This window comes from Phaethon lepturus, unplaced genomic scaffold (genome assembly GCF_000687285.1).
Source record: "Phaethon lepturus isolate BGI_N335 unplaced genomic scaffold, ASM68728v1 scaffold39264, whole genome shotgun sequence".
In the NCBI taxonomy this organism is placed as follows: domain Eukaryota; kingdom Metazoa; phylum Chordata; class Aves; order Phaethontiformes; family Phaethontidae; genus Phaethon; species Phaethon lepturus.
In genome coordinates, this window is record NW_010533308.1 from 17,485 (window position 1) to 38,041 (window position 20,557).

The window sequence follows — 20,557 nt, forward strand, 5'->3', positions numbered from 1 at the left end:
TAGGTATGCTCCTACACCCTGTAACCGCTGTCTTTCTCTAGCCTTGATTCAGTCCCTTCGTCTGTCTTCCGCCTACTCGCAGTTGTTGGGTCACAGTTTCCCTCTGATCAAGGCTCATGGTTGCGCCGGTTTGATTTAGGTGATGGCTTATAGAGGGGACTTAATAAGAGCGTTCATGAAAGAGTTTTTGCGAATGAAGGACTGATCACCTATGCAGTGATAGGCAGAGAGAGAAATCGGAGCTAGATGTGTGCAATAGGCAATGCTCAAAAGTTAAGGTATAATTCACAGTTCCATTTTTCTTTGTTTTTTTAATTAGTAATTTATTACGTGCATATGCATGACTTCTAGCAAAGTCATTCCACAGCAAATTCTCTTAATTGTCCTATGTCTAAACTCCTCCCTGCCCTCTGGCTACAGCATCCACTGAAGAGTGGGCCAAAGTGATTTATCAGAAAAATATGAACCATCTAATACTGTTGTTGGATACAATTTTTTAGCAAAGGGTTGGCTTCTGTTTGAAACCTCCTCCACCAGATTTTAGAGCAGCTATCCCTTCTCCTTTAGGTCTGGATATGCAAAGTAACAGTTATGAATGATCCGAAGACAGTAAGGGGAAAACCAAAGCTCAGCTGCTGTGCGAATTTAAGTATTGCTCACTTTGCTGCTAATTTATATGGATAATAGCATATCTTCTAGAAAATAACAATTTCATTTTAAAGGACTGCCAAATTCACTTTTCCTTGGCAAGATATTTTTTAGAACAAAAAGTTATTAAGAATATTGATGTTTCCAGGATGACTGGAAAGGCTTTAATTAGCAATAACATTTTAGGATGACCCAAAAAATTGGCAGCCAGGGCCCAAGTTCTCAGAATTTTTATGAGTAAAAGAGAAAGGGAATTTAAAATAGTACCAAAATTTCAAAGATGTGAAAACTTACCCTGGCTGACTACTTGCTGTTAGAGTAGAAGAAAATTTAGAAAAAAAATTGTCTATTTAAAATGAATTTTTAGAATGTAATCCTAACTCTGGAGTGCTAAGTGAAGTCTCACCAATAGTTAGGGAAAAAGGCAAATCAGTAACCTTAAATTGTGGTTTATAAGCATTCAAATCTTGTCTTTTAAAACATATAGATGATATAGTTTGTATGTATTTACTTTTTCTGTCAGGGCTTCATGTTTTATGTTCTGTATCATGAAAGGAAATTTCTAGTTTGGAGTATAAGGTGCAAAGCTCGGCTGTAAAATGCCCTTTGAAGAGTACAAGGAAAATATTCTGGAAACGGCCTTGAAGTTTACCTTAAAACAGAGACTTGAATAGAAGTGCTCTACTTCTGTCTTGTATTTCTGTGGTGTCTTTATTTAGAAGTCTCTCTCTGATAGAATTGAGAGCATAAATATTTTTTTGTAAGATGTTGATAGATTGGTTTGGGTTCTCCCTCCCAACACTCCCCCAACTTTCTCATAGCTTGCTGGTTTATCTACCATAAGAGTATTTCAAAATAATTTAAGAAGAAGCTACTCCGTTTCATGTCTTCTAAATACAAAATTTAGCCCACAAACATGGTTGTATTAGAGCAAAACTGTCCAGCTGGTACAAGCAAGATCATTTGATTTGCATCTGTTGCATGTTCCTTGCCTCCTGAAACACAGTTACATGTCTGCAGTTTCATGCAACTTTTTTTTTTCCTTAGTCATTACAATAAACCATACAATTTGGTCTTCTGATTATGTGTTTCAGACTAATTTCAAGTTGCTGACATGGGCTGGTGTTCTCTGTTGCTTGATATGGAATGGATTTGCTCAGCAAGGTAAGCCACTCTATTTCATTGCAGTAGTTTAATGTTGCTTTAAAACTATATATATTCAGCAGTTATTTATGTAGATAAATATGTCATTCTTAGATGAGTGCCAATGGCAATATGTCAATCATATCTCATGTTACTAACCTGTTCATAGTTAGAACTAACAGTTACAAAGCCGGATGAAACAAACTAAAATTCTGTTAGTATTAGCACCTTTTTATAAATGAAGCAATTGATCTGGATTCTTTGCTAGGTGGAAGTGACTGCATAAAAGCTAACGCAAAGTCATGTGGTGAATGTATACAGGCGGGACCAAACTGTGGTTGGTGTAAAAACACAGTAAGTATTGCAAGATTCCTTTTACGGTTTGTATTTTTTCCCCAAGGTTTTAAATTTTAGTAAATATCTCAAATGTATAGAAATGTCTATTTTGATTAATAATAGTTTCTTGTAGCTCTTCAATTTGATACTTATTTGTACTTAAAAATTCAGATGTTGTGATTTTCCCGATGTCCTGATTTGAGTAGAATTGCTTTTCACAATGAGTTTACTACTTCTTTTCTAAATCTTAAGTGTATCCAGACCCTTACAGGCTCTTTCATAGTTATTTAAAATCATTCCAGCATGGAATCTGTCTGGGTATGCTTGATTATATTCTTCCAGTGACATTATAATAAGAGGTAATTTTAGACAGACATAGGTGGAGTAGGGGAAGAGATTAAAGGTTTTCTTTTTTGTAAAAGATGTTCAAATTTTAGTTTTCTGTTGTTGATAGACTTGGGAGGTAGGAGATTGGTTCATGTGGGTGGGTTGTTTGCTTCAGTACAAAACATAAGAAGTGCTTTCTTATGTAAAAAAAAAAAAGGAATTCAGAAAATAAAAAATGTAAGATAATCTTAAATTGTGTGACTTAACCAGTATATGCTGAAGTGTCTTCTTCAGGTTAGAAACAGAAGAAAATGTTTTCTACAGCTCTTCTCCAGTTTGTTAATGAAAACTGGGAAATTTTTCTGTTTCTTGCTAGAATGTGATAATGTGTATTTATTTCCATATAGTACCTACTTACTATCCCCCAAACCAGCTCATAAACTTTAAACATTTAATTAAACTGACTAAAATTTGGCCTTGAGCTGTCAGATTCCTTGTAGGTCCTACTCATGAAGAACTGACAAGCTTTAAGATCTATTTATTTATATGCATGTTTAGGGGAGGGGGGATCAGAATTGCCATGTTTCTTAATTAGGAGCCTTATTTATTCATATTTGAGCTTAGAGCTTTTTTTTAGGTTTGATGGAATGGTAACTTGTTGTTCGGAACGAAGTTACATACTGGTTTTGCTTATGTATCTTGCTTTCGAATTGAATTTCCCCAAAATAAAAGAGTTGTCGATTGTCTTTCCCCTGCTCTGTCAGCACATTGCCATTGTTTGGTTGTGGAGTGCCAAGGTATGCTTACATAGTCTTTAATTAAAGCCTTTGAAAAAAAATACAGTTATAAAGGAGGGTAGTTGCCAAGTAGGCTGTAACAAGTAGGTTCACATTATTGAGAGCCGCGTGAAGGTGAGACCTTTTTCCACCTGCTGTCATTTTTAGAGTAGCCAATTTAAAAAGCTGTCCTGCTTCAGACATTGGGCATTTTTTTTTTTTTACTTCCATCTTGCTTACATTTTATACACAGATAAGTATAAGTAGATGCAAACCCGTGGACTAAATAATAGTCACTGGTGTATTTAGTATAATATAACACATTTCAGGACTGTGTGTTTTATTACTGAACTTTTTAAAAAAAAAAAGATGGAATCATTGTAAAAAATGTTATTGTGGGTAGAGTATAACTGCAGGTAGCTGTAAACTTGATACTTTTTTGCCTGTGTTTTCTAGGACTTTTTGCAAGAAGGAGAACCAACATCTGCCAGATGTGATGACTTGGCAGCACTAAAGAGTAAAGGCTGTCCTATGGAAGATATAGAAAATCCCCGAGGTAGCAAACAGGTGCTTGAAGATAGAGAAGTAACGAATCGTAAGATAGGTGCTGCAGAGAAGCTGAAACCAGAGGCCATTACGCAGATCCAGCCCCAAAAATTAGTACTGAAACTAAGAGTCGGTAAGAACAGTTTCATTCTAGTCTTCAGATAATTTTCTGTCACCATGACATCTGCATCTTCTGTTTTGAATGTGTAACCATTTTGTTAGAAACTACTATTGTTCAGATAACCTGAATGATAGCAGAGGCATTCAAGTCAGCCCAAGGCATTTAGATAATCCAAATACTATTTGATTTTTATGAAAGGTTAGATATTACCACTTGTTCCCAACAGAAAATAAATACAGCATGGTTTGATACATATCTCAGGGGAAACTGGGTGGTTTTTTGGTGTTTTGTAGTTGATTTTCTACAATGTGGCTTCTTAGAATGGAGATGAATGTGCAAAAACTTAGAAAAGTTATGAGAGCATTTCCTTTTCCTTGAAGAAAAAGGAAAGGCTGTTGCCTGAAGTCTGCGTGTCTGAACTGAATGGTTTTGTAGTTATGCAGCAAGATTTTTGTATTGCTACGTAAAATACTTTCCAGAGACTAAAGATGTGGACACGGGACTGCAGTAATGAGAACAAAGTAGTTGTGTACCATTTCCAGCCACTAAAGAGAACTTTATTTCATTCAAATGGCGGGGGCGGGGGGGGGGGGGGGGGGGGGGAACCCCAGTGTCAGTAGCTTATACAGTACTTGAACATAGTGGAGATTGTCCTTAAGGAGAGTTTCTAGGCGCAGCAGACGCATTCAACAGCTACCTTGTATTTACCTGAAATAAGAGCCTGTACTCAGGGGTCAGCTGTGTGGTGGTGATTGCCTTAAATGCAAGTTGATCTGAAGAAGCTTAGCATGGCGAGGAGAGGAAAGGAATGAAAGTTATTTTGCGGTTTTGGTATTGCCCCCATTTACTTCTAGTGTGACCCTTCCAATTTCAAACCAAATTATTGTCCCTCTATTGACACAGAAATTTCTTCATCAGCGCAAATGAGGGACCTAGGCAACCAGAACCTAACTACCCAAAAGATTATTACTTTATAAATACTGATCTTGGTCATAAGGTCTCTGATGAGGGACTATGTGCTTGCAGAGAGGAATACTTGCTTTCTGCGCAGGCTTTTTTTAAACAGCAGCTAAGGAAAATCTAAAGCTTTTAGGTTTTGGTTTTGGTGGTTGGTTGGTTTTTTTGTTTAGGGCTGGTGGTTGGTTTTTTGTTTAGGGTTTTTTTTGCATTGGGGTTTTTTTGTGCAAACCATGCTGCATAGCTGTGTGATCCGTATGCTATTCACTTTGCCCATCTAATGGTTTCCCCAGTGTGCTAATTTTGATCATATTAAATAAATGTGTGCTAATTATTCAGCAGCAATATCACCATTTAACTGCAGTGGGGGAGGCAGAACTTCTAATTCCGTTCCTTATTTCATATATAATAGGCAAAAGAATACTTTTCCATTTTCCAGGGGCTGGGGGTAAGGGGGTAGTTCTTCTGCAGTGTCTTTCAACATCAGGGTGAGACTACATGCTTCTGTTGGCAAAACGCAGGGTCCGGGCTTACAATTGCAACAAAGAGTAACTTACTGTTATCTCACTATCATTTCTGTCCTCTCAGCCTGTATTTGATGCAAAGTAACTTGAAACTCCAGAACAGAGTTTTCTTTTATAAACCTATTCAAACTGTTTGTTTTGTGTTGGTTTGGGGTTTTTTTTTAAACTAAATCCTGAGACTTTTTAAGGGTCATCTTGGATGCAAATAGATATTGAAAATTTGTGCTATTAGATCTTGTGGGAACCTTGTTAAAATTATTGCACGTGTAAAGATTTGAAATTGAAGCAACTAAGAGAGGCTTGATTTTGGGCAGGCTAGTATTTTCTATGGGGAGATAAAATACCTTGAAAAGATGAAACTGGATATTTGAAAGAAATACTTCTTGAAATTTTTTTCATCATAATTTGTTAAATGTTAAGCATTTTAATTAACAGGAGAAAATAATGACTCGCCTTTAGTTGAAAATCTCCATCAGTATCTCAAACATTTTCCTTAAAAAGGCATTTTTCTTTCAAGTGCGGTTATGAAATCTTTAATTGTTTCTGTTGTTCAATCTCTTAAACAGGAGAACCCCAAACATTTTCATTAAAGTTTAAGAGAGCTGAAGACTACCCCATTGATCTTTATTATCTTATGGACCTCTCCTATTCTATGAAAGATGATTTAGAGAATGTGAAAAGCCTCGGAACAGCTCTGATGTTAGAAATGGAAAAAATAACTTCAGACTTTCGAATTGGTAAGAAAGATTTGCCTATTCTTAAAAAAAAAAAAAAAGACGTTTCCTTCCTGATGTTTTTCACATGATGATGTATGAAGGGTTTTTTTTTAAATTAGCAGTATTATGACAGATACTCTAATACCTAGAACCTGTTGAGGAACATAAGAGTATTTGGTGTTGATGGAGAAGGTGGAACGTAAACAAGTAAGAGAGCTATTTCTGACATCAGTTCAGCTATAATGCATTTGCATTCTGTGGTATTATAATATAAATAAGAGATGTCCATTCTTCAACTTACAGGGTTTTTATTGTTCTGTCTTAGGCTTTGGCTCTTTTGTGGAGAAAACTGTGATGCCGTATATAAGTACAACACCAGCCAAACTCAGAAATCCCTGTACAGGTGACCAGAACTGTACAAGTCCATTTAGCTATAAAAATGTGCTCAGCCTTACCAGTGAAGGAAACAAATTCAATGAACTTGTAGGTAAACAGCACATTTCTGGGAATTTAGATTCTCCTGAAGGTGGATTTGATGCAATAATGCAGGTTGCAGTTTGTGGGGTAAGTGTGTATTAGTTTTCTTTACTGCTCTATTAGATGAAATTGTTTGAATACAGTCTTACCGTTTTATGGTGGCTGACGTTTGAACATGTCCTCTCATGCTAGCAAGACAAGATAGACTAGGCAGGCTGCATGGATACAGACCTCTCGTGAGTGAATGAAACTGTGAAATGTGAAAGTCCCATGTTCACAGCAGATAGATGTGTTCCAAAGACAAAGTTTTTAAATTTTGCTGTAAAAGAAGAGTCAAATTCTGCTCAAAAGTGTATGAAATCCCAAGTAAGCAATAATTCTCAAATTATCGAGAATTTTATATGCTTCTTGTAGTTGTTGTTTCAGAACAGTTTGGTGAATTGTAACTTCTACTAGCATCTCAGACATAAGTAGATAGAAACCTGATTTTTGTTTATTTTTGAAGATCTGATCTAGATCACTGCATTCTTCTTTGATGTTTCCATAGTCTGACAGACTGTTCTATGCACCTGTACAACATGGACTCCCAAAAATTGATACCCAAGTTTACTGCTTTGTTACAATATTATTATGCTGTTGTTCAATGGAGTCAGTGCTTTCTGAAACACTCTAGAGTCTTATTTTAAAAGTACAGTGTTAATTATAAGCTTTCGGTGGGGTTTTGTGGTGGTTTTTTTCTCCTTTTTTGTACCTTTTTTATAAGGCCTTCACCCCTTAAATTAACTAGAGCTTCAACTCTGGAAGAATTTAAAAAAAAATAGGAAAGGGCAAGTCACAGAATTAGACCCTGCAGTTGTGTGCCAGGTTGCTAGTGAGTGGGTGGAAAAAAGGCAGTCCTCTGGCAACCATTACACTGGGTGTGAATCTGGACTAGATTGGCAAAATCTGATGGCCTGATGATTCTTCAGAGCCTAATGCTGGGAAGCCACAATCTTCCAATTCAAGATTGCAGCAGTGTTCCACACACTGACATTGTCCTCTGTGCTTGGGCTGCTTGGTAGTGACATAGAAGTGGACCTGGGGGCAATAAAGAGCTGAACTGACATGTGCTATTTCTAAAACTCTAACGCTCTTCAGATACTCCAATGAGAACTGAACAGACCGAAGTACATCTCAAAAAGAATGTGTCATGCCTTTGGTGAAAAGCCTACAGCACATGTTTTAGAGCAGACATTTAATTAAATGCAAGTGCTTTTAAGGTTTGGGTGAATGACATGATTTCCAGGGTGGCGCTTTTGCAGTATGACTTCTCCTAAGTCTGCCTACTTTTTCATGCATTTGTCTCTCAAGTGTTGGTCTCCATTGCTATAAAATAAATTAGTGTAAAATACCAAAATTCCATCTCTTCGTTTCCAAAGGAACAAATTGGCTGGAGAAACGTTACAAGACTACTAGTGTTTTCCACAGATGCTGGATTTCACTTTGCAGGAGATGGTAAACTTGGTGGAATTGTTTTACCAAATGATGGGAAATGTCACCTGGAAAATAATATGTACACAATGAGCCACTATTATGTAAGTCTTTGCATCATCTTCTACAGAAACTAATATTTTGTGACACTTAGCTCAAAAAAGCTCATCAGGTCATCTGGTATAGCTTCAGGCTGCTATATCTTTTGAACGTTACCTATTTACCTCTGTATTAAGTGGCTTTAGCTTAACTAAGGCAAATGTGCAAGAATGAATTCAGTCTTAGCTGGAAAACTTCAAGAAATGGCAACTTTGATTTGTGTTGTTGGGTTTTAACCTTTTTAATAATTAATAATCCTGCATGTCCACTGGCAAACTGTGGTGGCTGTGTCCCGTTGTATCATTTTGCTAGTCTTTGTGTTCAGAAGTATTTTACTACTGTAAAAAATGCTGTAAAATAGAAAGCTCCTTAGCCAGTTTTTTTAAGACTGCTTGAAATCTTATGATGCAGAGTTTATGATAAAAGTATGCTTAACAACATTGCCTTCATGGTTTACTGATAGGTAGATCAGGCAAAAGGTAAAAAGAAAAACATGTGAAGAATGGGATAAACACAATAAGCTTTACAAAGTTTGCATGTTCATGTGTTCCTAAAGTTAAGTGAGTATTGTTCAGTAAAAAACTAAAATAAATTTGGCTTCATTTGATCTTTTCCTTTATGACATAGTGCAAAAAGTAGTGGTTTTCACTGAGATAAACCATAGGGAAAACTGCCGAAGGTAATTTTCTGAGCACATTGAGATTAGGAATTTAACTTGGAAACTTTAAGTGGCAGGGAATAAGATAATGTTATTGTAGTCCCTTCTAAAAGACACCTATCTTCATGGGGCATATATGGAATCTTTTCAGTGCATGTTTGTTTGCAGTGGTTGTTTTCCTTAGAGCTGTAACATAAGCTGGCTAGTTAGAAGTCTTATGTATGTTTCTAAAAGTGATCTGTATTTACGATGTCAAAATCTTTTTGGTGGTTTTCTAGCATGTGTCCCAAATTTGAATTGCATTTTACGCTTGATTTTTATAGGATTATCCCTCTATTGCTCATCTGGTACAGAAGCTTAGTGAGAACAATATTCAGACAATCTTTGCTGTTACTGAAGAGTTTCAGGCAGTTTATAAGGTAAAGAGAAGTAACACATATTTCTGATCTCTATACTTTTTTCCCTCAAGCACTAAGACTGACTCAGATTTGCTCTGAAATCATGAAAATTGCTTGATTTGAAATTAAAATAAATATAGAAGTAAGTGATCATGGAAGTAATATTTTACTATTTGCATTTTTATTATTAAGCCTTTTTTACTTGGTCAAATTGGTACTGAGTGCACGTGTAATTTCCAAGGAGAAAGTGCCCCTTCTCCTTGCCCCTCTTTATAGGTAGGAAGGAATGAAGAGCATATTTTCAGTGCTACTTTTTGTGAACATTTTTACAGCAAAATAGGGGAGGGGGTAGACACTGAATCAAGAGACACACTTATGAAAAAGCATATTTTGTTCTCTGTGGTCTATTTATATTCCTGATGTTTAAAATTAACTAAACTGCTGGATGTGATTGTGAAATAGGAAATGACTGTGTAAGAGACACATATTTTTCCTCGTTTTAACCTAACAAGGTATTTTTCTTTCTTTACCTATAATGTAAGTTGTTTCTTTTTTGTTGGAAATCATCTTTTATCTGCCTATCTTTAATGCTCTAGAAACGTGTGGCTGCTTCTTTAAGATCTTGAAGATATATTACATGTGGTCAACTTGTACAAGAGAAGGTCGTAGTATTCTATTACCAAATTTAACATAAAAATGCAGAGGAGAAGAAAAGGCTGCATATTTGTTTATACTAGTAGTGTTGTTTATAACCTCAAAAATCATGAAGATCACTGGCAGCACTTTAATCTTGTTTTTCGAAGTACTTGATCTTGACTAGTTAGTCAGCTAAAGCATTGTATCACCATACAGATATTTATAGCACAAATTATACTTTGTTTGTTAGCAAGGCTGTAATTTTCCTTTTACTCTTGTAAATACTTAAAGGAATTGAAAAACCTGATACCAAAATCAGCAGTGGGAACATTGTCTTCAAACTCCAGCAATGTGATTCAGCTGATCATTGATGCATACAATGTAAGTTCAGATTTTATTGGGGCTGTATTAATTTTCTTACTTCTAAGTTGTTGTGATTTTTTTCAGGCAGATACTCCAAGGCGGATTTTAATTTTTTCTACGAAATAGGAAGTTAGTATACTATACTATAAATATACTGCCATTGCAGTAAGACCATATTAGGCATATAGACACTATGGCAATAAGAGTTTTGATTAGAATTATGTACTCTTAAACCCACTTAAAACAAGAGTACAAAGAAAACATTATCATCCATGTTTTCCCTTTGAAAAAATAAAATCCACAATTAAAAACCACACTGTTTACTCAGCATCTTCAGTTCTTGCCTGCCTTCCATGTAGAAGAGAAAAGGGCCCTTTTGCAACCTCTTGACCCCAAAGAAAATGTCTACGTCAACCTTAGGGACTCCTGGGTTTGTCCCCAAAATATATTCTTCATAGCTGTGTTGTGTAAATGAGCCCTATTTCTCCTTCAGAGTACACAGGGCAAACAATTGCCTCCAGTGTCTGTAGAGATCTGCCCTGACCCTGCATAACAGGGTTCAGCCTTGAGAAAGGATCACCACAGGCAGCCCCAGGTTGCTGTTTCTTGGCATGTTGGAACTTAACTAATTCTAGTGTGCTCATGGGATTGGTGCTTAGACTGTGCATAGTTGTGTAATGTCTTTTTTCAGCAAAATGCTTATGCGACTCAATTTGAAGTTAGCTAGTAATTATTGTTTTAGTCCCTTTCTTCAGAGGTTATCCTGGAAAACAGTAAGCTACCAAAAGGAGTGACAATCAGTTATAAGTCTTTCTGCAAGAATGGAGTGAATGATACACAAGAAGATGGAAGGAAATGTTCTAACATTTCAATCGGAGATGAGGTAACTTACAGTATATGTGCTGCTACTCAAACTCAAAAATAAAATTCATTTAAAATGTCAAACACTCAGTGATTTTTTTACAGACAAAACTCCTTTTAGTAATGTGGCACTCCTTTTTCTTTGCAGGTTAAATTTGAGATTAATGTAACAGCTAATGAATGTCCAAAGAAAGGACAAAATGAAACAATTAAAATTAAACCACTGGGATTCACTGAAGAAGTGGAAATTAATCTTCAGTTCATCTGTGAATGTCAGTGTCAAAGTGAAGGAGAACCTAACAGTCCAGCCTGCCATGAAGGAAATGGAACATTTGAATGTGGTGCATGCAGGTAAACAAATAGACATTTTATTTATTTTTGCAAAAGAGGAATATGAGCAAGACTTTTGTTAGCTTAATTAGGGTTTATTTGGTTTTACTAATTTTTTTTTTAGTGAAAGGACAAGAATTACTGTTACAAACCTATTATGATATTTTGACATGCTGTCTTATCTCTGCAAATAATCCATATGCTGGAATTCATAGTATTCATGATTAGATTGGCACTATTGTACAAGTCGGAATTCGAATTTGGCCTCGAGTCAGTCCTTTAAGTGATACAGGTCTTACTGATTTTCTGTTTATTTAGTTTTGAGGTCCATGTAATATGGCAAAATTATGGATTTATGGAACAAAATGAATGGGATTAATCTGTGATACTTTTGCAAGTATTCATACTGATATAATTATATCCTTCTAATGTGAGGTCTGCTGATTTTAAGAAATTTGAAGGCTTCCTAGTTTTTTTGGTAACAGCTGCTACCCAGATTGGCACCAGTTGTTTCATAGCAGGGAGGAGTAAGAAGTTGCAAAAGAACAACCTTTTATTTTTGGATGACATCCCCAATCTCTTGTCCCTACTTTATTTTGAACTTTTTGGGGTCTTATTAAAACGTTTGTTCTAATTGCATATATCTATAAAACATTCAGACTATGTATTACTTTTTTTGTCTACATATGCCTTTGAAATGTCTGTTATTGCCCATCACAGGGATTAGATTAGACATGTATTCCTTACTACACATTTGAAAATTAAGAAAGATGATACTGGGTTTTCTGGAATTGCACACAATGAATGACAGACAATGAAAACAGAGTCTTAGAGTTTCAGTGGAGACTCGTTGAAGATCAACTTAGTAAGTCAAGGTTTTAGCCTTTTTTTTTTTCCCCCCCTCCAAAAAATCTACAGTAAAAATGAAAACTTTTTCTTGGAAACACTTGATTGAGATGAGAATGGTAGAAGCAGAATGAATTTAAGTAAGTCTCTAAGAAAGCAAGATTCAGGACTTTGGCAAACAATGTTGGTTCCTCCTCAATGAACTGTAACTGAAATTAAATTTGTAAGTCTCATTCCTCATGGTTTAATATGTCACTATTATTAAAAAGAAAGCAAAAGACACTGAGTTTAGTCTTAGAGGGCTTTTGGTGTAGAACGGACTAACATCTGCCTGGTGAATTTGTTGGTGGTAGTTAACGGGGTGTTTGAAAGAATAAGGTATGGCCCCCTAACTGCTTGATGTTCTGTAAGTTGAGGAATAAGCTACTTTGGCTTATATCCACATAAATGCTGGATACATTGCTCCATTTTGCAGTCAGTTTTTGATGTTCCCTTTAAATAAGGAAAGCAGGTTTTTCCTATCCCTGTGTAGAAAGACTTATTTAACTTGGTATCACTGTCACTGGCGTCCCAATAGTTTCACACAGGGGAGAACAGACCGAGGGGTAAGAACAGCCTTTTGCATTTGCAACAGTAGTGATTTCCTGATGGAAGTGTTGTGTCTGATGCCCCACAACAGTTCATCAGTCACTGCTGTGAACAAGAAAAACCTCCATGTCTTCATCAATATTTTTAACCCTGACAATGAGAAGTGCTGGTCCTGAAAGATGTCTGCTCAGCAGCTCTAAAGATCATAGAATCTTTGGGTTGGAAGGGACCTTTAAAGGTCATCTAGTCCAATCCCCCTGCCGTGAGCAGGGACATCTTCAACTAGACCAGTTGCTCAGAGCCCTGTCCAACCTGACCCTGGAATGTTTCTAGGGATGAGGCATCTACCACCTCTCTGGGCAACCTGTACCAGTGTTTCACCACTCATTGTGAAAAATTTCTTCCTTAGATCTAGTCTAAATCTACCCTCTTTGTTTAAAACCATTAGCCCTTGTTCTATCACTACAGGCCCTGATAAAAAGTCTGTCCCCATCTTTCTTATCTTCCTGCTTTAAGTACTGGAAGGCTGTAAGAAGGTCAAGAGCCTTCTCTTCTCCAGGCTGAACAACCCCAACTCTTTCAGCCCGTCCTCACTGGAGAGATGTTCCATCACTAGGATCATTTTTGTGGTCCTCCTCTGGACCATCTCCAACAGGTCCATGTCTTCCCTGTGCTGAGGGCTCCAGAGCTGGACACAGGACTCCAGGTGGGGTCTCACCAGAGCAGAGGGGCAGAATCACCTCCCTTGACCTGCTAGCCGCGCTGCTTTGGATGCAGCCCAGGAGACAGTTGGTCTTCTGGGCTGTGAGCGCACATTGCCGGCTCACGTCCAGCTTTTCATCCACCAGTACCTTCATCCACAAGTCCTTCTTGGCAGGGCTGGTCTCAATCCTTTCATCCCCCAGCCTGTGTTGATATGGGAGTTGCCCTGACCCAGGTGTAGGACCCTGCGCTTGGCCTTGTTGAACCTCATGAGGTTCACATGGGCCCATTCCTTGAGTTTATCCAGGTTCTTCTGGGTGGCATCCTGTCCCTCAGGCGGGTCAACCGCACCACCCAGCTTGGTGTCATCCTGCCTAGTTGCTCTCCATGGGAAATCTTTTCATTGAAAGATGAGAGCATCTACAGTGAACAGTCACTGTCACTTAAAAATAGTTATTGTTCTGTTGCGTGAGAAAGGGATTAATAGTGGCTTATGCGGCAGCTTGCTTAGAGGTGGTGACACACAGTTTCTCACCTGGAACGAGTAATCAGTGTAGGAGCAACTTAGTCCAGTTTGCTGCAGCACCTTCAAGAATGGCTATATAGATGTCAGCTGGCAGTCTCATTTGAAGTTTAACTTGGAGTATCCCTTGAGAAAATAGACACTTTTACTCCTGTTCTTTTTACTATTTTTTGCAGTCTTTTTATTGTATGACTTTTAATTAAGTTTGTATTTTCAATCGTGTTTTTACCTTGCAGGTGTAACGAAGGACGTATTGGAAGACTATGTGAATGTAGTACAGATGAAGTAAATAGTGAGGATATGGATGCTTACTGCAGGAGGGAGAACAGTACAGAAATATGCAGTAACAATGGAGAATGCATTTGTGGACAATGTGTATGCAAGAAAAGAGAAAACACCAATGAAGTGTATTCTGGCAAATACTGTGAATGTGATAACTTCAACTGTGATCGATCAAATGGTTTGATTTGTGGAGGTGAGAAACTACTTCAGAGTTTTGTGCAGGCAAAGCTGGCCAGCAGTACAAGTCTGTCAACTCTACCTTGTAGAGTAGTGATACTTAGCTTATAGATCATAGCTACTCGATAAGGGAGATGAGAATATCCACAGATTTAGTGATTGAAAACATCTATTAATAAACAGCTCTCTGTGATCATGAACATATAATGTGTTAATATACACTTCACCTTCCTTGAATCACAGCTCCAAGAAGGATGTAAAGTGAACTTGACTTCTGCTGTTTATTACAGAATTACCCTCAGGTATTATAGTACAGAACGGTGAAACAACTGGCCTGAGATTATAATGTTATACTGGCTCAGTGTAACCACTGCGTCAATAAAGAGAGATAATGACCTCAGCTTACTTGTAATAGTGAGTGCTTGACAAGACACCAGTTGAGACTATTCTGAAAGGTAAGTGAAGATTGGAACATGCAAGATCCAGAAGAACACCTTAAGTGCTTGAAACAAGACTGATGGCAGTTAATTCCTGAAATCAAAAGCAATGTAGAAAATGCTTCATCGGCCGGTGTCTAAATTATTTTGCTGCATGTATTTTTGTCCTATAACTTCCCTAGACTGCTTTGCACGTGGAAGTATCTGGTAGGAGTGTAACTACTACCTCAGATTTTTGATACAAAAATAAAACAGAAAAGCCACTAAGCTTTGACCAAATTATAAGTATACCTCATTTGTCTACCTTGCTCAGAATACACCAATTGCTCATCAGCTCCACAAAGGATAGGAACAATGGTGGTGATGTTAGAAAATGTATGTTGACAGATAAGTATTGGCCTAAACACTTTATTCTCGGTGGAGGAGGGATGTAGCCACAGATCTTTCCATTTCATTCACATCACCCTTCTGGAGATACCAGTACCTTGTTGCCTGTGTAGGGAGTGTAAAGAACATAAAGTTTGGTTAGATGGATGAGGTCAGAAATACAGCAGCTGAATTGTGGTGTTCTGGGGAGCCAAAGATGTTTCACTTCTCTGTGTTGTGAAGTCTAAGTTAGTGCATTCCTCATATTTTTAGGTCTTGCTTTATAAATTTACATAGTGATAGATACAAAGACAGGAGTGATCGATGCATCTATATACGTACAAAATTGTGAACTGAAGCAGTGCTGTAATGCTCTCCACCCAGGAGATATGGCCATCCCATTATACTGTTCTTGATCAGCTTTCCCTAGTCTTGTTACTTTGTTTATGAAAGGAAGTCCAAACGTAGGAGAATGGGAAAAGGGGAGAAACGCCTGTAAGTAGTTTTTCAAGGAGCTAAAATTTTTTTTGTGCCTCTTAATTCATTGGTGTCTTCATTATCTTTCCACCAGGGTTTTCTTTTCCCTGTATCTGTCCTGAGATGGTGAACATTTATTTCTTACTGTCACAAATTTTATGTTTTATATTAGACTTCATTTCACTGAAATATGTTTTCAATGCACAGGAAACGGTATCTGCAAATGCAGAGTGTGCGAGTGTTTCCCCAACTTCACTGGCAGTGCGTGCGATTGTTCTTTGGATACTCTTCCATGCATGGCATCTAACGGGCAGATTTGCAACGGAAGAGGAACCTGCGAATGTGGGACCTGTAATTGTACAGATCCTAAATTCCAAGGCCCCACATGTGAAACGTGTCAGACTTGCCTTGGTGTCTGTCCAGAGCACAAGTAAGTACCTAGAAAACGAAGTCCCAGCTTCTGTGTATTTGAGCTTGTGATACTTACATGTGCAGAATTTTTAAAATGAGGCTTTTGATAACTGTGCTTTATTCTACTCTGAAATGTAGGGACATTGTATCATATCATCCCCTAGACAGTAAAAGTTGTTGGGTGAGAATCACTAATTATAAACAAAACATTATTAATACAGTATTTTGATTGCTACCAGGTAGGCTAATTATTTCTTAAATTATTCCCCTGCCATTTTTTCTTAGGCATAGAAATGTGTACATTACATTAAATCAGTTTTACTTATTCAGATTGATTTGGGCAAGTTACAGCTTTCCCCTATTTCATGTATGATTACCGACAGCCAACTTTCTGCAGAACGGGAGGGAACATAGGACTATAATGTGACAGGCTGTAATTAATGTAACAAAAGCATACGTATACTGTGCAATTTCCAGAATAGATAAAACTTCAGCGAAGCTTTTTACTTAAAACTTTTATTGTGGAATACTCTTGAAAAAGTCAGACGAAAACTAAACCTAGGTCTGTGTGGGCCAATGAAATTTGCATCCGTGCCTTTGGAAATACGGGTTTTTAGAAACAAAGTGTTTTCTGCACAGAAACTTTGAAATAAGTTTATGATTGGTGGCTGGGCTGATTCCTGGCTTTGTGCAGCTGACTTTAAGGTTTTCTCTCAGTGCAGTCTTTGTAGTATAAAAATCCTGCTCGGTCTGCTTTTTTCAATGACTTGTTTAGAGTGATAGCCTGCTGTAAAGCTTGTCACTCAGTTTCTTTTTAACCTGTCTGTCTCTCAAATACTGTTTCACTGTAAGTATTCTGTTCATACACTGCCTTCTCTGAGAGTATTCATTTTCCAGGTGGAGGGGTTGAAAAAGTTTTAGCCTTATTTCCTTTCTAGAGATTGAGGTCATTTTTATTTTCATTTCCCACACTCCCCCACCCCATCCTTGAAGCCTGTGGGTCATCCAGGGACAGAGGAATTTAGTAAAGGGGGCTTTTTTTAATCACAAAGTACGTAAATGTTCTGAAAAGAGTTGGTTTTGTTGGGTTTTTTTCCCACACTTTCTCCTTCATGTTTCTTTCGATTAAATGCTAGAAATCTTTCATGAACCTATTTAAAAGCATTGCTTCTGATTTGTATTTCCACAGGGACTGTGTTCAATGCAGAGCTTTTGAGAAGGGAGAAAAGAAGGAAACATGTTCTCAGGAATGTATGTATTTCAACATGACACGGGTGGAAAGCCGAGACAAGTTGCCACAGCCTGGACAGCCCGATCCATTGTCTCATTGCAAAGAGAAGGATGTTGATGACTGCTGGTTCTACTTCACATATTCCGTCAACTCAAATGGTGAAGCCAACGTCCATGTGGTAGAGACACCAGGTATGAACATGATGTTGCTTATTCTCCCTTTGTCTTTGTTGTTAATTCATGCAGTTGTTGTGTACTACAAGGTAGCTCTGTCTGATTTGCTGCATGAGTGACAGTTGTGGATGTCTGGAGCTTGAATGGCTTTAGAAGAAACTAAGTCTCTGTAGATCCAGTTTTTTCAAACCTTTAGGCTGACAAAAACAGCTTTTGTTTTTTAAAAACAAAAAGTCAATCAGATACATATATTTGTTAAAGCATTTCATGTTTCCACTTGCCATACTTTGCAGGCTTGTTTTACCTCTCCTGTAACAAGTCCTAGTTATCTAAATGTTGATTTTTTTTTTTTTTTTTTTTTACTGGACTTGTGCTACAGGTTAGAAACATTGGCATCTGTGGGGTTTTGTTGGATGTTTTTGGTTTTTTAATACACAGAATGTGTACAATGCTGCAAACTGCTTAAATTCTGTCATGCTGGGAGCCTCTGCTTTTACTTAACTGAGGTACCTTCAAGAAAAGATCTGAAAAGCCTTTTGCTTAGTTAATCCTTAATAGTCAACCATTCTTGATTTTGTTCAACCTTCTGATACAAAAAAGAGAGAACAATTCTATAGCTCGATCAGTAATTTACTATTTATTTACCAAAAGTATTTTCAGTTTGAATCACTTGATGTTGCATCTAACAGTGCAAAAATTCTGGTTTTGTGCATAATAAGTGTGTGGTCTCCTGATTTTTATAAGCTTGATTAAAAAATACACACCTTCTGTACTGGAAGGTTTAGTGCTGTATTATAATCAAGGAATCTTCAAAATTGATCATTTGAGTCATCATCACTTAATACAGATCAGTGGTTAGCAGCTTTTAAAAATAAATACTGCTTCCATTCAGGATTTTTTAAGTTCTCTAAAAATGTAGTCCAAAGTATAGACGAAGACCTTGAGCCTTGTCGTCTTTTAGGACAAGTCAACACATGCCCTACACTTTTGGCATCTGACCTCCTCTTTATGGATAAACTTCTGTTGCTTTAGTTAAGAGCTGAATCAAGCTGTCATGCATCAGGAGGCACCTTAATTTTGTGGCATACAAGTGCTGAAGGAAGAAGCTGTGTTCAGTAGAGCTCTATTCAGTGGAGAAGACACTTGTTCCATACTGGTTTCCAAGGAATTCCTATCATGTCCCTTCCTACTTCCTTCACCCCTGCAGAGGCACCTACCAAGATTAGGAGCCTGCAGTTTAGGGGGAAGCAGTATTCCTATTGACAGCACAGGAGTTGCATTTATTTGTTTCTGACTCCTTCAGTCTGTGCATTGAGCTCTGCAAAAGCCCTTGTCCAGTTTGTGATTATTGGGAATTTTTTATTTATAGAAAACTTGGGGTTTATTTTGAGCGATTATTACTTCTGTGCCAGTCACCTTAAATCATTTTGCATCTGTATTATTATTTTCAAACGCATTTCACTTATTTTGAAAGTACATGATCTTTTTATCCAAAGAGGAGGTGCCTTTTTTTAAATTTTCTTAGCAGAGATCGGTTCCCAAGATGAGGAAATATCCTTAAAAAAAAAAAATCTGTCTCAGAAGCAAAGTTACTACTTATCTCTATGTATTATCTACTAACAATAACAGCCATCTGAGGTAAAAAGAGGAACACCCTTTTTCTGTAATGCTGTTGATAGTAAAACAGTCCCCACATACTCTAATCTGCATTTGTACTGTAGCTGGTTTATCCCTCCAGCTCCACCTTTGACTCGGAGCTCTTGCACATTTAAAATACAATTGCTAGTTATTTTACTCTAATGCTCTAGATAAATAGCTTAAGGGGTTAGCAGTGTATAGGTTTTTCATGAGAACATGAATTGTTCTATTGCTAAGATTAAACCCAAATTAGAAGGATAAAAATAAGCTGGAATGTTACAGGATGTACACATTCCAAAACTTCCATTATTTGAAAGGAAAGTAGTATTGGCATATCTCTGATATTCAAAATACTGGCTTCAGTACAGAGTAAAACTCTAAAAGCATCTGGATATGCATTACCTTTACCATTTTGTAAAATCATGCTTCCCTCGCTTTGTTCCCTAGAATGCCCCAGCGGCCCTGACATCATTCCCATTGTAGCTGGTGTGGTTGCTGGAATTGTTCTTATTGGACTTGCATTGTTATTGATTTGGAAACTACTAATGATCATTCATGACAGAAGAGAATTTGCTAAATTTGAAAAGGAGAAGATGAATGCCAAGTGGGATACGGTAAGTCAAGAGGCTTTTATCTGTATAAAAGCTACATAGTTGAGGAAGAATAGAGGGCTTTTGTTCACATGCCTTAAATGTTTCAGACTGTATTCTTGCCTTTTGGCTTATGGAGGAATAGAAATATCCTTATTTTAAGCCAACTTTAAAACATGCTATGTGTTACCACTAGCAAAAAAAAAAAAAAAAAAAGAAAAAGAAAAAAAAAGTCACTTTTATATTAAATGAAGGAGAAAATTTTATGCTTATGAAAGATCTTGTAAATACTTATACAGGTTTAGTTGGGAGATTTCAATAACTGGCCACAAAGTAATGGCTGGTACTGGTTTGTTGAAATCTTCCCAGCCCTTGTCAACAGAAAAGTATGCAAGAAAAACAAGCATACAGTCTATAGGCTTACATAGGTTATAGGGTCGCTGCCTCTGGGAAGTTGAGGAATCTGCTAATCAAAAACCCTTCACTACAGTTCTGTAGAAGTCAACACCCATGTCTGTTTGATAAGAGAGTACTTTTCAAAAATCTCCTAGGAAGTATTTTGTTTTTATTTAAGAAAACTAATTAATTCTATGCTGGTGAAAAAATTACTAACACTTTTCTTTATATATAGCATGATTTTTTTCAGTGATAGTTGAGAATGTTACTTTTCTTTTTTCTTTTTCCTGTTGAATTATCCGACATTGACCATTTCTTTTACTTCAGCAAGAAA

At 37.1% G+C, this 20,557-nt stretch overlaps 1 protein-coding gene across 1 annotated transcript; it reads left to right on the plus strand.

Moving 5' to 3' along the window:
* The first annotated feature begins 1,754 nt into the window (after nt 1–1,754).
* Nucleotides 1,755–19,936, plus strand: ITGB1 (integrin, beta 1 (fibronectin receptor, beta polypeptide, antigen CD29 includes MDF2, MSK12)). The gene is made up of 14 exons (XM_010285142.1): nt 1,755–1,812; nt 2,060–2,145; nt 3,687–3,909; nt 5,945–6,115; nt 6,420–6,658; nt 7,990–8,145; nt 9,122–9,217; nt 10,124–10,213; nt 10,938–11,078; nt 11,205–11,407; nt 14,282–14,520; nt 15,992–16,214; nt 17,385–17,617; nt 19,685–19,936. The coding sequence occupies exons 3-14, from the start codon at nt 3,762–3,764 to the stop codon at nt 19,888–19,890; spliced, it is 2,145 nt and encodes a 714-aa protein (XP_010283444.1). The 5' UTR covers nt 1,755–1,812; nt 2,060–2,145; nt 3,687–3,761; the 3' UTR covers nt 19,891–19,936.
* The last annotated feature ends 621 nt before the right edge of the window (nt 19,937–20,557 follow it).